Source organism: Vipera ursinii (genome assembly GCF_947247035.1).
Source record: "Vipera ursinii genome assembly, chromosome: 1".
NCBI lineage: Eukaryota > Metazoa > Chordata > Lepidosauria > Squamata > Viperidae > Vipera > Vipera ursinii.
The window spans coordinates 101,771,351-101,789,192 of NC_139512.1; the positions used below are offsets into that span (position 1 = coordinate 101,771,351).

Here is a 17,842-nt window from a genome sequence, read left to right on the forward strand (position 1 = left end):
CATAGATTGGTATGAAACCATGCACTCAGAAAATCTTAATTATGATGACTTAAAGCACTAATAGAGCAGAAAGGTAAGTTTCACACATATCCATTATTGTTTATCACATCAAGGATGAGCCTGAACAAATCCAAGCAACATATTAACATATTTTTAACTAATTCTCGATGAAAATTGGCTTCATTCTATGAATGTGAGATAATGATTTAAAAATAACTCTGGTCAAATGCATTTGCTAAGCTATTATTTGAAAGTGGCTTGTTTGGAAACTGAGCAGAATTTAAACCATATTTTGAGTTGAGAAGGTTACATTAGTGGGAAGTGAAATTAAATTCTATCAATTAAAATTCTATCTTTTTTTCCATCTTATTGTTTCAGTTTTGCTGTAAGTGGCCCAGAGTCACTTGCTTGTAGATGTGATGGAATGTAATCCAGATTCACTGAAGGGATGGGCTGCATTCCAGAGGAGCAAGAGAGAGCGAACTTTAGCTTGCTTGGGAGGGAAAGAGTCAAGAGAGCTCCTCCTTAGGAGTTCTTAGAGCAGGGGTCTTCAAACTTGGCCCTTTTATGACTTGTGGACTTCAACTCCCAGAATTCCTCGGACAGCGTGCCTGGCTGAGGAATTCTTGGAGTTGAAGTCCACAAGTCATAAAAGGGCCAGGTTTGAAGACCCCTGTCTCAGAGTATATCTTTAATTAAGCAATTTGTTTGCTTTGATTTGAAAAGATTTCTGTCTGTAGCTGAGGAACAATAAAGACAACTGCTTTAGGTGAGGAACAGTAAAGACCAAGCATGTCTCTCTTGGTTTTTGGAATCTGAAGAGATATGGGTCGCTATATAAATTAGGGGAGGAAGGGAGGAAGATGGGAGGGAGGGAGGGAGGGAGGGAGGGAGGGAGGGAGGGAAGGAAGGAAGGAAGGAAGGAAGGAAGGAAGGAAGGAAGGAAGGAAGGAAGGAAGGAAGGAAGGAAGGAACTGAAACTCAGACTTATTCCAGCTTCTTATTACAACTCCTTTCTCCATCTTCTTCCACTCACAGTTAACTTCTACCTTGATTCTGATCATCTCCACTGCAGCTGAGTGTACAAGTACAGAGGCAAGAAATATCTCCAAGTTATGTTTGGGAAAAACTACCATGCTGGTGGCCTTGAATAGTCTCTCTTCTGTCACTGATGTCAATGATTTAAATCAAAGATAGACCCACTGAAGCCAAATGAAACTTAAATGACTCACAGCTAAGTCACTTTCACCGGACTGAGTCCAAAGGGATTATTATTCAAAAATGAATTATTCTGCAATTTCTCTCTGAACTTCACTGTACATTTCTGAAACAAATCTACTTGAAATTGTATTTGACTTGGACAGGCTTATTCAAGCAGACTGTCTTTTACAGTGGTAATCTTGGCAAAAAATATTCACTTTAACAGAGATATGATAAGCAGAAGTATTTGGTTTAAAATAATAGAAAAATAGGCTCATGGGGGAGGGGGAGAGAGAGAGAGAGAGAGAGAGAGAGAGAGAGAGAGAGAGAGCGAGCGCAAGGCAGAATGTTTCTATAAGGCTAATGAAGACAGAAACTGTGCCTGTAATATTAAGTTTATTTTCTCTAGTGATACGAAGAAGTGAGCAATCTGTCACTAATACCCTAAGTGAAATTACTTGTCTTGGTGGAATTCCTGCTGACAGTCAGTCACTCACAGCATTGACCTGAAAATCTACCTGCTGAAAAACAAATTGCAGTGTCAAACTTTGAAAAGGTAGGAAGCTGGTTTTAATTTTGATTGGTCTTACTTGAATCTTTTCCACAGTCTTCCCATCTCTTTTTCTGCTTTCTCCCCAAACCCCAATTCTTTACTGGATTGCAAATAAAAATAAAAGGAAAACCCCGTTAGCATTTGTGGGGGGAAATTATTGTTGCTGGCTGCATCAGAGAAATGTTATGTCAGATAAAACTGTTAAAGTGTGTCTAAGCAACATTAAGAGTGGCAGGCCCGCCAGTGACTGACTGGGTGAGTGAACACATTACCCAGACAGCATTGTAGGAATTAATTTTCCTCAATAAAGTGATTTTTAAGGCTCATATATTTCACAATCTAAACATATGTCAGTGTTTCATAAACAAAATAAATGGATTAAAATAAAACATTACCAATATGCTGACACATGGAGATACTTTAATTAGGAATACTTAAGCTGTGTGATATCTAACTGCTGTATTTGCTGTGGTGGAGTGTGTCCCATTTCACAAAACCACAATCAGGTACGACCCATTTATACAATGAAAGGCTAAAGCCAAACCCAATTGTCTTTTCTCTAGGATAGCCTATTGGATAGCATTAACCCCAATAAAAATCACTTTAAGCTTACAGCAATACAGGAAATGCCTAAAGAGACACGGCTCATATACCAACTTTTCCATGGGGTGGGGGTGGGGGGTAGAAAGGGAGGAACAAATGAGATGCTGGTTCTTGAGAATAATATTTCTTCATAAAAGGCTACATTTAATGCCTTAGCTATTTAAAGGCCATATTTACATGACTGTCGCATTACAGCGGCCTCTCTCCTGCACATTCTTTTCTACTTACTTTAAGGGCCTGCACGAAAATAGCTGAGGAAAGCAAATGTCAACCCTGTCCTGAAATTTATATGTGTGAGAGAATTAGAATAAGTAGAAATGTAATATATTGTTTACTGTACCGAGCGCCCTCTGTTCTCTAAAGGTCAAAAGCATTGTAACCTTAGAGTTACAGTTTCTGATTGTTCCCAGGGTTAAATACATTATCAAAATTAATGGTTCAAACCCTCAACCTTCAGATATATGAGTATTCCTGCCTCCATCTGCCGAACTGTTCAACTAAAAATAGCATTCTTTGGCCATCATACCGCTGATATTGTACCCCTGAGGCAGGCACTGCAATGCTTCAGCAATACTTTGGATCTGCACCCTGTGGTATAACAAAAGGTCGTTACGTTGTGCACAGCAAAGAACAGAGAAGAGCGAGAGAATAAAGAAGCCGGCTGGACAGGCTTTTGCGGCGGGTGTTGTTTAATTTCACTGATGATGAAAACTTTCAGCATACAGCTGCAATCAGGGCTAAGAGTTGCCAAGGCTCATTAATGTTGTATGTGATAAACTTTGAAGGACAAATTACTCAGGAAGCATCAGGGATATAAAGGAGAAGTTATAGGTTGGTTTTTACTCTTTCACCCTCCCCTCTGCCTCCATGCACACTTCTAAAGAACATTTTGTTTAGGACAAATCCAGTTAACATAATTGCCTCTTTTTTTTCTTGTCCTTCTTCCTCTCCCCTCACCCGTTTTATATACATGTATACACACCCATATCACTGCTTCTTTTATTTTGCTTTGAAGGATAGAAGGAGAAATGATGCAAAGCTCTCAAAAAAAAGATATACTAAAGCTCAGCCTTTCTAAGCTCAGGGGAGAGGGGGCCAGCAGATTATTGCACTGGGACATATAGCTAAACCTTCTCATTAATTACTTAATTCAAACACTGATGGGAGGAAGAGAGAGTTTGTCAGCATGAGCCCTGATGGGATTCCTCAACACTGAAAGTAGTCACAGGGTTGTTAGAATTTGATCCCCTTATTATTAATTCAAGTTTAATGTTTATTCTTTTTTTCAAATCCATTTCCTTTTAAGGACTGAACGTCTGCACTTTTGGAGTCATGGTCTTGTGAGAGTAATAAAACAATGAAAAAGATAAGTATGAGAAAGACAGGTACATTAGACTCGTTAAATTTCTATGCACTCTTCAGTGTTTAATCCTATATATTTAAAATGGATACATCACAATTTTCTCCACAGCTGTTGGTTCTAAGAAGCAAAGTGGACAAAAGCCTTTAAAAAGAGTAACTCTTCTGCTACATTGAATGGCTCACAGATTAGACAATAGCTCATTGTCACTATTTTAATCATGAATTGTACTGAATAGAATTCAGTATGCTGTCATCCAGAAAATGATCTAGATCATGCAATATTCTGGACCTCATCTAATAAACTACTAATGAATTACAACTTTCAGGATAGCCCATGCTATTCTAGAACACTTGCTTACAGATAATAGTTTTCTGAATTACTCGGTGGACTACACATTTCTCTTCTTTAGGATACATGGCAAAAGACTGCTTAACTTTAGTCTCTGAAAAAGCTTAGACTTTAAGATATTTGGATTACAGTTCACAATCCCCTGCCATTGAATATACTGAAATGACTGGGAGATAATCAAACAACAAATCAGCGAACACCTTGATGCAAACAAAGTCATCACTAAAAGTCAACATGCGTTTGTCAAAAACAGATCATGCCAGACAAATCTTATTACATTCTTTGACCAAGTGACAAAATTAGTGGACCAGAGGAATGCTGTAGATATAATTTACTTGGACTTCAGCAAGGCATTTGATAAAGTAGATCACAACCTGCTACTTGATAAGATAGAAAAATGAGGGTTAGATAGCATCACCACCAGATGGATTCGTAGCTGGCTGACAGGCCGTACTCAGCCTGTGGTCCTCAATGGAACCGCATCTACATGGAAGGAAGTGTGTAGTGGGGTGCCCCAGGGCTCTGTTCTGGGCCCAGTGCTCTTCAACATCTTCATCAACGATTTGGATGAGGGGATAGAAGGGGAATTCGTCAAATTTGCAGATGACACCAAGCTGGCAGGAATAGCCAATACTCCAGAAGATAGGCTTAAGATACAGGAGGATCTGGACAGACTAGAACACTGGGCGCTATCTAACAAAATGAAATTCAATGGTGAAAAAAGTAAGGTTCTACATTTAGGCAGGAAAAATCAAATGTACAGGTATAGTACAGGTGGTACCTTGCTTAATAGTAGTAACTGTGAAAGGGATCTCAGAGTCCTAGTAGACAATCACTTCAATATGAGCCAGCAGTGTGCTGCAGCTGACAAAAAAGCCAACACAGTGCTAGGCTGCATTAACAGAGGGACAGAATCAAGATCACATGTAGTACTAATACCACTTTACAATGCCTTGGTAAGGCCACACCTGGAATACTGCATCCAGTTTTGGTCACCACGATGTAAAAAAGATGTTGAAACTCTAGAAAGGGTACAGAGAAGGGCAACAAAGATGATTGGGCGACTGGAGGCTAAAACATATAGGGAATGGTTGCTGGAATTGGGTATGTGTAGTTTAACGAAGAGAAGGGTGAGGGGGTGACATGATAGCAGAGTTCCAACATCTCAGGGGCTGCCACAAAGAAAAGGGAGTCAAGCTATACTCCAAAGCACCTGAAGGCAGGACAAGAAGCAATGGATGGAAACTAGTCAAGGAGAGAAGCAACCTAGAACTAAGGAGAAACTTCCTGACAGTTAGAACAATTAACCAGTGGAACAACCTGCCTCCAGAAGTGGTGAATGCTCCAACACTGGAAGTTTTTAAGAGGACACTGGACAGCCATTTGCCTGAAATGGTATAGGGTTTCCTGCCTGAGCAGGGGTTGGACTAGATGACCTCCAAGGTCCCTTCCAACTTTATTATTATTATTATTATTATTATTATTATTATTATTATTATTATTATTATTATTATTATTACACAATATCTGGAAAGCACCAAGTTTTCTACCATGCTGAAAGACATTGTTATGTGAGCTAGGAGATACTATAGGTTAGTGATACCTTTCAGAGCACCGTAACGTATATAGTAATAAAAGAGCTATAGCTGTTAGTAGAGTTCAATCGGCGATCTCAGCAAATTCTTCAGAAAGAATAACTGTGTTTGGGCCTGTGTGTGTTGCTTCAGTTCTTCTTAGATATACAATACTGTCACAATACAATATGTGTTATGCAATTTCTATTGGGGAAGTAGAATATTTCAAAAGAAGAAAATAAGATATGATCAGCAGTTCCAGTTTACCAAATCTTGAGAGGGTATTTCACAGAAATAGCTCAGGTTTAAGAATCATTTTAAGAACAAGTTCTGTTAAATGTTAGAAAAGCTTTGGTGCATAAAAATTGATCATTCTTACAACTCAGGAGCAAAGATTCTCTAATCCAGGCATGTCAAACTCGCGATGTCACATGATGTTGCACGATGTATCGCAACTTTTTCCCTATTGACGGCAATGGGGTGGGTGGGTGTGGTTTCGGCGTGATGCATCCGGCCCGTGGGCCGGCAGTTTGACATGCCTGCTCTAATCAAACTGAGTCATTGAGGTACCCATTATAAATACTGGATATACAGTAAATAAAAGTTGCCGGATTGAAATGTGGCTTTTCTTAGACAAAGTTTAAAAGTTACAAAAGTCCTATGTTCAGAAAAGAAACAAGGTAATGTATCATGGATAATGTATATTATTAGTAGCAAAATGTGATTTTTTAAAGATCCCTCTCAATCACAAAATTGTATGACAACCCAGCAGAGAACAACCATCCCTTTATAGACGGAATTCCAGGAAAACATATCATGATCTTTTCCCCTTAACTGCTATAAAACCTCAGCCTTCTTTTAAAGAACTTTCTCAGAAAGAAAAGATATAAATGTCTCCTGAAGGTAGGGGAAGAACTGAACAAGAAAATGACCTTTAAAATAAACCTAAAACAAATAAGCAGGATACCCATTTGATTATTTGTCGATGTCTTCAACCATTTCCAATTCAAAGTGATAGATCACTAATACAAATCAGCTAGGGAACTGTTGTACATAATCAGGTGGCATCTTCATTTCTTTCTCGTAGTCCATTCAACAGCCACCATACATGACCCTATCAGAAACAGAACTGACTTGTAATAAGTGGAACTGATTTTTCTCACTTTCTCTTATCTCTAGTCTTAAATTCAGGTATACTTTTTCTCCAGTAGGTTTGGATGTTTACATTAAAAATGTTTAAACTTAACTATATCCTTTTTTCCTGATATTCTTGTAATTATTTACTCTGATATATGTATTGATTATATTTTTCCTTACAATATGGATTTTGGAATCATTTCTAAAACTGGAAAATTACACCTTTCAAATGCTGCTTCTCTTTTCTTAGATTCCATCCAATTCTGCACAAAAAATGATAATTGAGCAAATTTCTCTTTTCATTTATCAGCATCCTTAAAAAATTCTGCAACCATTAAGGCTGGATTTTTTGATTATGTTTTAAAGTATTCTGTAATCCAAACAATCTGGCAATTAAATAAATCTAGTTGCTTCCAACTAAACTATAATGTTTGTCACTACTAACACTACTATAATTTTGGTTGATAACAATTACAAGGCATTAGCTACAACATTTAAATATCCAAAAGGTAAACCTCTAATATGATTGCTAAACACACCCACTTTATAAGCTTTTGACTGCTACTTCATTATTTGACTCTATTGTGCCTTTTCTTGGGGAATATTAAAAGGCTATATAATAAATTGGAATATAAATCATTTTCACACAACATTTAGTTCCCCCTATGACAAAAATAAATAAATGACCTAGCAAGGGACCAAACTCAGACTCCTGATGGCTGCTGGCATCCAACCAACTTAACGCATGGAAAGACTGAGATTCCATAAATACAGAAGCTGCAAGTGAACAGTTTAGGAAACAGTCATTACAAAGCCCAAAAGAAGGAAAATCGAGATTTTTCAGACACCCACTATGAGTAGCAAAAGCTAAAAAGGCAACATCTGGAAAAAGCTTAAGAGAAATAAAATATTTTGAACCTAAATTCCAATAAGAGCTACGTGTTTCTTCCATCCACTCTCCACATACACACCCAGCACAACTTAAGTACCTTTGAAACACCTTTCAGTTGAAGAAAAGGCTTTAAGGACTGCTTAATTCTCCCACCAAATCAATGGACTTAAAAGTGCTTAAGCATAGATTGGATTGTGCCAGAAATTATTAAGTAATTGATAAAAACACAAAGTTGGCTGCATTTCCCAGCATCAAGCTTGACACATGCCGCTCTGTTTGCAGCATATTTAGTACATAAGGTGTTAATCCTTCTGGGGCTGTGCTTAAAAAATTACTTAACATTCAAGCCATTACTTAGCATACAGCTGGTTAGCAGTTTTCCACTAAAGTACTGGCTTTGAGCCCACATATTTTTATTCTGGCACATACCTGGAGCTGTAAAGGGCTGAGTCCAGAAGCAGCAGCAGCTGCCATTGTTGATGGAATGAACTGCACAGGATAGTTATCACCTGTCAAGGAGAACAATGCACACAGGTTTAGACAATGAGCAGAGAATAGCAGCATGCAAGTACAAACAGAGCCGGAGCTCCTAACACAGCTTTAAGCTTAAACATCTGCAAAAACAAAAGGGGATTGTTGGGCACAGACTTGCACCTCTGCCTTGGAGGTTCTGCTCATCAGATCGCTAGTAGGCAAACTGGCAAAACATAAAATGCAATGCTGAGTCCTAAGCATGCTCACACTTATTAAAGCTCATGTAGCAGCATTGAACAATAATTGCCTGTTTAGAAATTTTTCAAATGATCCTTGACACAAAGCAATGCACAAAGGCCCAGTCTTGCAGCTTGGGAGCATCAATTCCATTTGAAACTTCTTTAGCTGCACTTATTTGGACTAAATGATCAGTTAGAGGATGTTACCTGATTTCAATAAATTATTATGCACAACAGTATATTCTTCTGAGGAAATATTATTTGGATCTTTTCAACTTATTTCTTTCCTGGTACACATGAGGCAATTTGCTCAGATTGGTAATTTTCCCCCAGTTCTGGGCATTATGGCATAATTTTGTCTGACGATGCCAGGGTGTACACACACACACACACAAATCATTTTTAAAAGTATCTATCGTTCCTACGTAAGTAGAGGCTAATGCTCCATGTCTGAAATTTTTGGCATGTTATTTATTTTGTTACATTCCTGTAGAAAGTCAAAATATGTTCATACTTCAAAGCAAAACATCTGAAATTTAAGTGATAACTTGGACTTGATACATTCAACAATATAGCAAATCTTGTATTGTAAATAGGATAAAGATCTCCATTTCTCCCATATAAACTGGGAGTGATCCCATAGAAAATCAAGTCAGAGGGAACAGGTTTCATTTTCTAGAATCCTCACTATTATGGATTTGGTTAAAATTTTAGGACTAACCTGATGTGAGCAAAATTTCTCTCAAACAGGCCTCCCATGTTAATTTTTTTCACTTCTTACCTCTGATTTCCTATGAGTTACTCTACTTCCACAAGCTAAACCCTCTTATCTTGGACCTGGAAGAAGCAGGTCGCTCTCAATACACAAAACATCGTTTTTCAGCAGGCCAAATTGCTGGTTCTGCCTTGGCTGTCCTCTAGACAAAAGGGTATTGTTTGGGGCCAAGCCGAGAGGGGATCACCTATCCTGCCCTCCCACCAACTAAAGAATATAGCTGCAGGCCAGTGAAACTCTTAATCCTATTAATGTAGATGCTGGAACTGGACTGTCAGATTTGTTCATATTAATATCCTCTGTTGTTCCATATTTTAAAACCTTCTGTTATCAACTGTAATACTGATATATTGATTGTCCCATTCCATTTGTATGTTAGATAGGGATTATTTATCTCCAAGTATTTTAGTGTTCAATAGCACTGTAATTTCAAAGTATTATGATAGAGTTGCTCCTAAAATAAGTAATGTCTAATATAGAAATCTGTAGCCTGTGTGAATAGGATTACTTAATATACTTTCACGTCTTAACTACAACCTGCATCACTTCACTAAAGCTGGTAGTGGAAAGAGAGGTGGGGAGTATATATATATATATATATATATATATATATATATATATATATATATATATATATATATATATATATATATATATATATATATAATGTGTGTGTGTGTGTGTGTGTGTTTGTGTGTGTGTGTGTGTGTGTACTGCTCAAAAAAATAAAGAGAACACTTAAACAACACAATGTACTGTATTTAATAGTAGGATGTCTTATCTTGTGTTCCCTTTATTTTTTGATATATATATATATATATATATATATATATATATATATATATATATATATATATATATATATATATATATATATATATATATATATACACACACACACACACACACACAAATATATATGGAACATGAAATGTGTGTGTGTATAAATAAATGGATTGATATATTGCACAATAACTATGCTTCAACAATACTTTCTCATTTAAAGTCAGTGTTATAAACAATCTCCAGGCTATATTTTAATAAGCTATTCCTCTTCCATTTTTAAAAGTTTTATAATAATATACTTGTTTTGCATAAACTTTTTTCACATTACACACAGAATTAATAACATAGGTGTGGTGTAGAAGATTTAAGATAATGCAATTTAGGAATGGCAAATTCCCCCATGCACTTACATCAAGTTCTCAACCCCAGCTCAATTTTCAACTATACCATAAATTCCCCAAAGCAATAAAACAGTAAAGAAAATACTCTCTCTTCAGCTTACTATACAAAGAGCAGTCACTTTTCAGACAAGCTCAGTGTAAATGTTAAGTTGCTTTCACTTTTTTAACAAATGGTGAAGTTCTAATCCACAAGGTCTCTCTGCATCATATCCATAATACCTCATCAGATCATTGAGCACAGTATGTGCTTGTACACAGTCCACTAACAATTGGCTTCTGATTGCATACAGAGCGTGTTGCTACAATGGCTTTCCTAACCTACATAGTGCTGGTGTCCTATGGAGTTTATAACATTCATAAAATCTAATCTTATTCCCCCTTTTCTATGAGGTTGAATTTTGTCTGCAGTAGGTTTAAAAAAAACCTAAACTAAACCAAATTGTTTCTTCATGCTATAAAACCTTTGTCTTTTTATGGTCAGATCATTCTGCTTATCTTCTTTGAAAACTAAACAATATTTTCTGAATATAAAGCATCCTCATCAAAAGTTAAACAATGTTTCTTTGGCAATAAGCATTTTTTAAAAAGAAACTGTCATGAAAATGTTGAATTAAATTTCTGTTGCTTTAAACATGAAAACAATAAGCATTTAAATCTACACAGGGAGTGCATTACCAAACATTTCCAAGGCAGTCTTTCTTTAAATATAATGAATAATTCATTCCCTTTCTTTACAATCCTCTCTACTCTGTGTGTGTGTGTCTCTCTCTCTCTCTTTCTAAGTTCAATATCTCTTGCTTTATTTGTATTAATACATACTAAAGCATTTCCTGTCTTGCATGTGTGTGTGCATGTATATATCTTCTCCCTGTTGGCACTCTTTTTTCACAGCTGTCATGCTTCCAAGGTTTGAAGAAGTTGGAGTGTGTTTGTGTGAGAGTGTGTGTTATTAGGGTCTCTGCCATAGCTGGTGGTGTTATTTGGCTCACCTGTTATAGTTTTGCCTTATGACGATGGCAGCTTAATTTCATTACTCTGTGTGTCTTCTACACCTCCCCAACATTTTAAGCTAACTTTCTGAGCATTCTAATATGAGCGGTGCATGGTTCATATAATCCTACTGCATTATATAATAGCATTATCTGGAGAACAAAGGAGGACACTTCACACCAATGGAATGTTTTGATGACAAGAGTAAAACTGAAGCAGGTACATGTTCTTTGGAGGAAGGCAAGGAAGGGGCTAACAGCAAAGGAGAGGAAAAAGTTAAAAAAATAGAAGATGCATTTTTTTCCTGACAAAAATAATTGATCACCCTGTTTCTTAGTAGCTTTTTTAACAATCCATCGCTCAACATGTTGTAGCATTTTTTAAAAAAAATGTTTTTAGATTTGGAATACTTGGGTGAGGATCTATTCTTCCTTAATTTTATAAAGGCAGACAAAACAAGTCAGAACAAGTTCATTGTAGGTATAGATACATGCTAGCTTTGATTAGTGGGAGAATGGTTGAATGGAAACAAAAAAACCTCCCACCCTTCATTCTTTATTTTGCAAAATAGTCTTCTAAGCTTATCTGTTGATTATATATTGGCTCCTTTATTATTTTTATACCATTAGTAACTCTAAGATCCAAAATGATGCATCAACTTCTGTTTCACTTGTCAGTATACACAATACTTATTAAAAAGACAGAGGCAGCAAATGCTTTCAGTCCTTTCATCTGAATACCAAACAAGCAGTGTTTCTTTTTTTAATTCCAGTATGCAGTTCAAAACATTCAAGTACACATTTCAGAAGATACCTACTTCCATAGTTGCCACTGTATCATCTATAGCAGGGGGGTCAAACTTGCCGTGTCACGCGACGTATCGTGACTTTTTTTGCATTGCCAGAGCTTGGGTGGGCGTGGCCTCTGCATGATGCAACTGGCCCGCGGGCCGGCAGTTTGACATCCCTGATCTATAGCCAAGTTTCTCAACCTTAGCCATTTTAAGATGTGTGAACTTCAACTCCCAGAATACTCCAGCATAGGGTGCCTGGGGAATTCTGGAAGGAAGTCCACATATCTTAAAATGGCTAAGGTTGAGAAACACTGATCTACAGATTATCATAAAATAATGAATCTCAACTGAATCTTGATTGTTAGATATTTTCTAAGGAAATGAAGCTATATTACTGCAAAGAAAGTCCTGGGCTAATAAAGCCAATCTGTGGCCCTTATAAGTACCAGTTTCCCCTGAAAGTAAGACCTACCCTGAAAATAAGCCCTAGCTTGATTTTGGGGGTGGGCCTAATATAAGACCTACCTCAAAAATAAGCCCTAGTTTTGGGGTGAGGCACAAGCCTAAAAATCAAGCTAGGGCAGGGGTGGGGGGTTGAAGGGGTGGAACTGCCCCATGTGCCCCACACTCGCTTACCATTGCAGCAGGCCTGTAACACCTGCCTTACCCCACCAGCCCACTTCTTCTGCGGAGCCTGATAGCCTACATTTCACCATCAGAGGCCTTCCAGAAAGGCCTCTGCAGCCAAGAACTGAGCTATGGATTTAATCCGTAGCTCAGTTCTCAGCTGCAGAGGCCTTTCTGGAAGACCTCTGACAGCAAAATGCAGGCCACGGGCACTACGCACGTGAATCCGGAGCTCCATTCTCAGCTGTAGAGGCATTTCCTTCAGCTGCATAAGAAGTGGGCCAGCTAGGCAGGGCTGTCAGTGCTGCCACTGTAGGGTGAAACCATGGAAAAGACACCCCCCTGAAAATAAGACCTGGTGCCTCTTTTGGAGTCAAACAAAATATAAGACCGGGTCTTAATTTTCAGAAAACACAGTAGTTTGTAATCATGATATCAAATTCAGTCTGTTCAAATCCAAAGTCCCACATAAAGCAACACAAGTTTACAAATCTGACCCAGACTGTGATCTTAGACTATAAAGAACTCTTAAATCCTTTTTACAGCTTTTTGTTATTATAGGTAGTCCTCAATTTACATCCACAATTGGGACCAGAATTTCCATTACTAAGTACGTCATGCCCAGTTTTATTACTTTTTCTGCCCTGGTTGTTAAGCAATCATGTAACTGTTGTAATTGTTAAGTGAATTGTGAGATCAATAAGCAAGTGCAGCTTCCTCCATTGAGTTTGCTTATGGGAAGCTGGCTGGGAAGGTTGCAAATTGTCAACACACATTACCTCAGGATGCAGCATTCATCGTAAATACATGCCGGTTGCCATGTGGCCAGATTTTGAGCATATGATTGTGGATATATTGTGATGGTTGATAGTGCAAGGGCTGGTTGTAATTCACATTTTTCCATGCTGTTGTAACTTTGAATAATTGCTAAATGAATAGCTGTAAATTGAGGATTTACTTGTAGGATCTAACAAAAACTTCTAGCTAAAAGATTAATTGGACATTATTATCAGATGTGGTAGCATGAAATAATTTGCTTTTAGCTCAATAAATATAATTTAATAAGGTTACAATTTATGTAATGTAATTTTAGTAGAGTATTGCCTATGGATTATCATCAGAATCAATTCTTGATGAATTATTGAAATAGGTTTAAAAGGAATCCTTTGTCACAAATACCCATTGGATTCAAATTCCAAATCATCCTCCCAGAGTTTTTGAGATTTACAAAGATGCTTAAAGTTTATAGATGATCATATTGGAAAGAAGTCTTTAAAGAAATAGTTGACAACTGTGTAAGATACATCAATAATACTCTCTCCATATTACAAATGACAAAAACTGTTAGAAAGATTTAAATAGCCCCTAAAAATAATCTTGACTGTTCTAATTGGGAATTGCAGTAAAAAGATTCTGCTTTTTAGGATCAACCATCAATAGTAAAGGAATAAACAATCAAGAAATATACCAAAAGATTAGCAATCAGTAGAGCAGTGATGAAGACCTTGGAAAAGATCAGATACAGTGATGTGTCTATATCTACAAAGATCAAAACAGTGCTGTCATGGTTCTGATAGATGAATCCCATTAAAGAACTTCAAGGCAAGAATTCTTCCTTAAAGAACATTTTATTCAGGAAACAAAGTATCGGCACTACATAGGTGAACCAAAACTAAATTCCTTTCCCCCAGATACAAAGTAACAAGTTTGTTTGTTTTTTAATCCCATTTATATCCCGCCCTTCTCCGAAGACTCAGGGCGGCTTACAATCTAAAGTACAAATCAATGTGCTTAGCAAGTTGCAATTCCCACCCCCTGGAAGCAGTCATAAATCACATTCTCCAATTAGCCTTGAGGGCACAGTTGAGGGCAAGAGAAGAATGGGATGACAGAGAATGAGGTGGCTGGATGGAGTCACTGAAGTAATAGGTGTGAGCCTAAATGGACTCCAGAGGATGGTAGAGGACAGGAAGGCCTGGAGGAACATTGTCCATGGGGTCGCGATGGGTCGGACACGACTTCGCAACTAACAACAACAACCAATTAGCCTGAAGCGTAGGCTCCCTCTCCAGCTCCTCAGCCCACCAAAACATTATCAGTTTGTGTCCTTGAGTTGCATTATTATTGTGGCTAGCTGAGCTTCAGCATTCCCCCCATCCCCCCTTCTACATCTGATTCCTAAACAGCAGAAAAAGCACTCTGAAAGCAGAATAAAAATGGTTGCCATTTCCCTTAGTTGTCAGAGTGGGAACATCCATTGTCACAGCGTTGACAAGTGCAGGCAATGGTATTCCCTGTGATACCTTATGGAACTGAAAATTGGACTTTGAAGAAGCTGGATAGAAAGCATATTTTAAATTTGATGTTGGAGAAAACTCCATGAACAGCCAAGAAAACAAAAATGAATCATTAAACAAATCAATCCAGAGTTCTGACTCAAGGCACAAATTATCACTTTGGGCATATGTGTTACCATATTTGTCATGTGAACACTTAGCTGTCTTCTGAATGCTAGGAAAGGGGGAAGGAAAGAGAAGAAGAGTAAGGTGCATACACTCAGCTACAGGGGTTATGGACACCCCATTAGAAGAACTAAAGAACCAGGTTGAGGACAGATTGTCATGAAGAAAATCAACTTAAATGGTTGCTAAGAGTCATTGATAGCACATAATCAATTTATTTATAAATAATTAGGGAGATCTATCAGACCATAAGTTATTATCTTGTTGTGAGGTATTTACTATATTCTATTACAATTATGATATCATGGCATGGCATATATCAAAGCTAGGTCGGTAGTAAAGCCACATGGATCATATAGCCTGTCTTTCTTTTTAAGTCCACTTAGGATTACTGTGCTGACTGATATTTGATTCAGGGATCTTCTGGCATACCAGTCACTTACAATTAGATCTGCTCTCATATTTTATACTCTTAACATGATGCCTATACTTGACTAAATTAAGAGTAAACTGTTATGGATTAGCATTGACCAAAGAGGTCATACCGTTCACTTTACAGCTTTTATTATGCTATAAAAGAGTCAAATTATCCAATAAGCAATAGCTTGCCTTGCTCAGATAAATGTTGTCTTTGTAGCAGCTCTACTTTATACATCTCATTTAAATAAAACCTCTCTATCAGTGAAAATTGGAAAATTGTCAAATGCACAAGGAAAATTGAAAAATTGTCAAATGCACATGGATCAAAAGACACAACAGTAATTTAAGTTCTACGATAATTTAACATTTTAATACAATATATACTGTTAATACACAAATTGATTTATGAGCCAGGTTTTTCAATTAGCAATTGCTATGTTGAAAACTATATTGCATCATACTGGGAATATGGTTTGATGTTGGAGAAAACTCCATGAACAGCCAAGAAAACAAAAATGAATCATCAAACAAATCAATCCAGAGTTCTGACTCAAGGCACAAATTATCACTTTGGGCATATGTGTTACCATATTTGTCATGTGAACACTTAGCTGTCTTCTGAATGCTAGGAAAGGGGGAAGGAAAGAGGAGAAGAGTAAGGTGCATAGACTCAGCTACAGGGGTTATGGACACCCCATTAGAAGAACTAAAGAACCAGGTTGAGGACAGATTGTCATGAAGAAAATCAACTTAAATGGTTGCTAAGAGTCATTGATAGCACATAATCAATTTATTTATAAATAATTAGGGAGATCTATCAGACCATAAGTTATTATCTTGTTGTGAGGTATTTACTATATTCTATTACAATTATGATATCATGGCATGTATCAAAAGACACAACAGTAATTTAAGTTCTACGATAATTTAACATTTTAATACAATATATACTGTTAATACACAAATTGATTTATGAGCCAGGTTTTTCAATTAGCAATTGCTATATTGAAAACTATATTGCATCATACTGGGAATATGGTTACAAAGTTTTCAAAATCTGTTCTCACTTACAAGATTGATATATACAAGCCTGGGATTCCAATATACCTTTTATTTATCTCATATAAGGGGAAGGGGTGGACATATTTGACCCCAAATATATCTAAATTTAAGTAAAGAATTATATAGCAGATTTTGAGACACAAAGCACTGTATGACTAACCAATCAACTTTTTCAATATTTTACTTTACAAATTGGTTGGGGCTACAACTCCAAACTTCAAGGGAACATTGGGAGTTGTTGCCTTAGCATATCTGGAAATTTGATTTGATCTGTAATTGGAGCATTTAGTTACTAAGCAAAGTACTGGGATTAGTAGTGTGACTCAAGTAAATAGGGAAAATAACATGCAAATATTATCTTGGTAACAACAGATAAAACTGAGTTATCCAAAACATTGCAATAGTTTGACTTTATTAACTGATTTGTAACACTTTCTAGATACATTATCAATGGTCTAAATTTAAAGCAAGCCTTTGTGATTTAACACTGTCAAAACAAAACTCTTGATAGTTTCAATGGTGCTTGAAGATAATAATGTGCCCTGGGCACCTAATAGTGATATGTCTCAGATAATGAAACTGAACTAAAATATATTGCTCTTAGAAATAATAACATATTTGAATAAATACTATATAATCCAAGTTTTCCATTGGAAATTTTAAATCCATGATTTACATATTTCTGAAATATATTTTCCTAATATCAGTGTCCTGTTTTACAGATGTATTTAGAGAAATCTTCTCCATTAGTTTTCACTTATGAAGCTTCAATTGTCACAGAAAGCTTTGCAGATTAAAATTTGTACTATAAACTGCATTTTCTCTGTCAGATTAATCAATGGTCAATTTTGCCTGCCAGAAACTTCTTTTCACAACCTATTTTTGAACTGGCATAGTACTTTGTAGTTCTACATTAGGGTTCTCTCCTAGTATATTTCTTTGCCTATATTTTAAAAATATTGTGTGGATATTCATCTTTTTTCAATTATATACCAACAATTGAGAAAATAATAGAGAATAGAAGTGGATGTTTCATTTTTATTATCTCAAAGTATGTATCCTATAAAACTGGAAGGATATCCAATTCCCATCAGATAAAAAAGGACAATTCACTCTTTTATATTTGAATAAGTATTATATTAC

General features: G+C 36.7%; 1 protein-coding gene across 3 annotated transcripts in view; it reads right to left on the minus strand.

Moving 5' to 3' along the window:
• SOX6 (SRY-box transcription factor 6) overlaps positions 1 to 17,842 on the minus strand; it is a 315,755-nt gene that overhangs the window by 100,631 nt on the left and 197,282 nt on the right. For 2 of the 3 annotated variants that reach the window (XM_083348763.1, XM_083348764.1), the window contains exon 8: positions 8,100 to 8,179. In XM_083348763.1, coding sequence (XP_083204889.1) covers positions 8,100 to 8,179 — 80 coding nt within the window. Of the gene's footprint in view, positions 1 to 8,099; positions 8,180 to 11,515; positions 11,588 to 17,842 lie in introns of all 3 variants that reach the window. The other variant, XM_083348762.1, reaches the window with a different exon arrangement.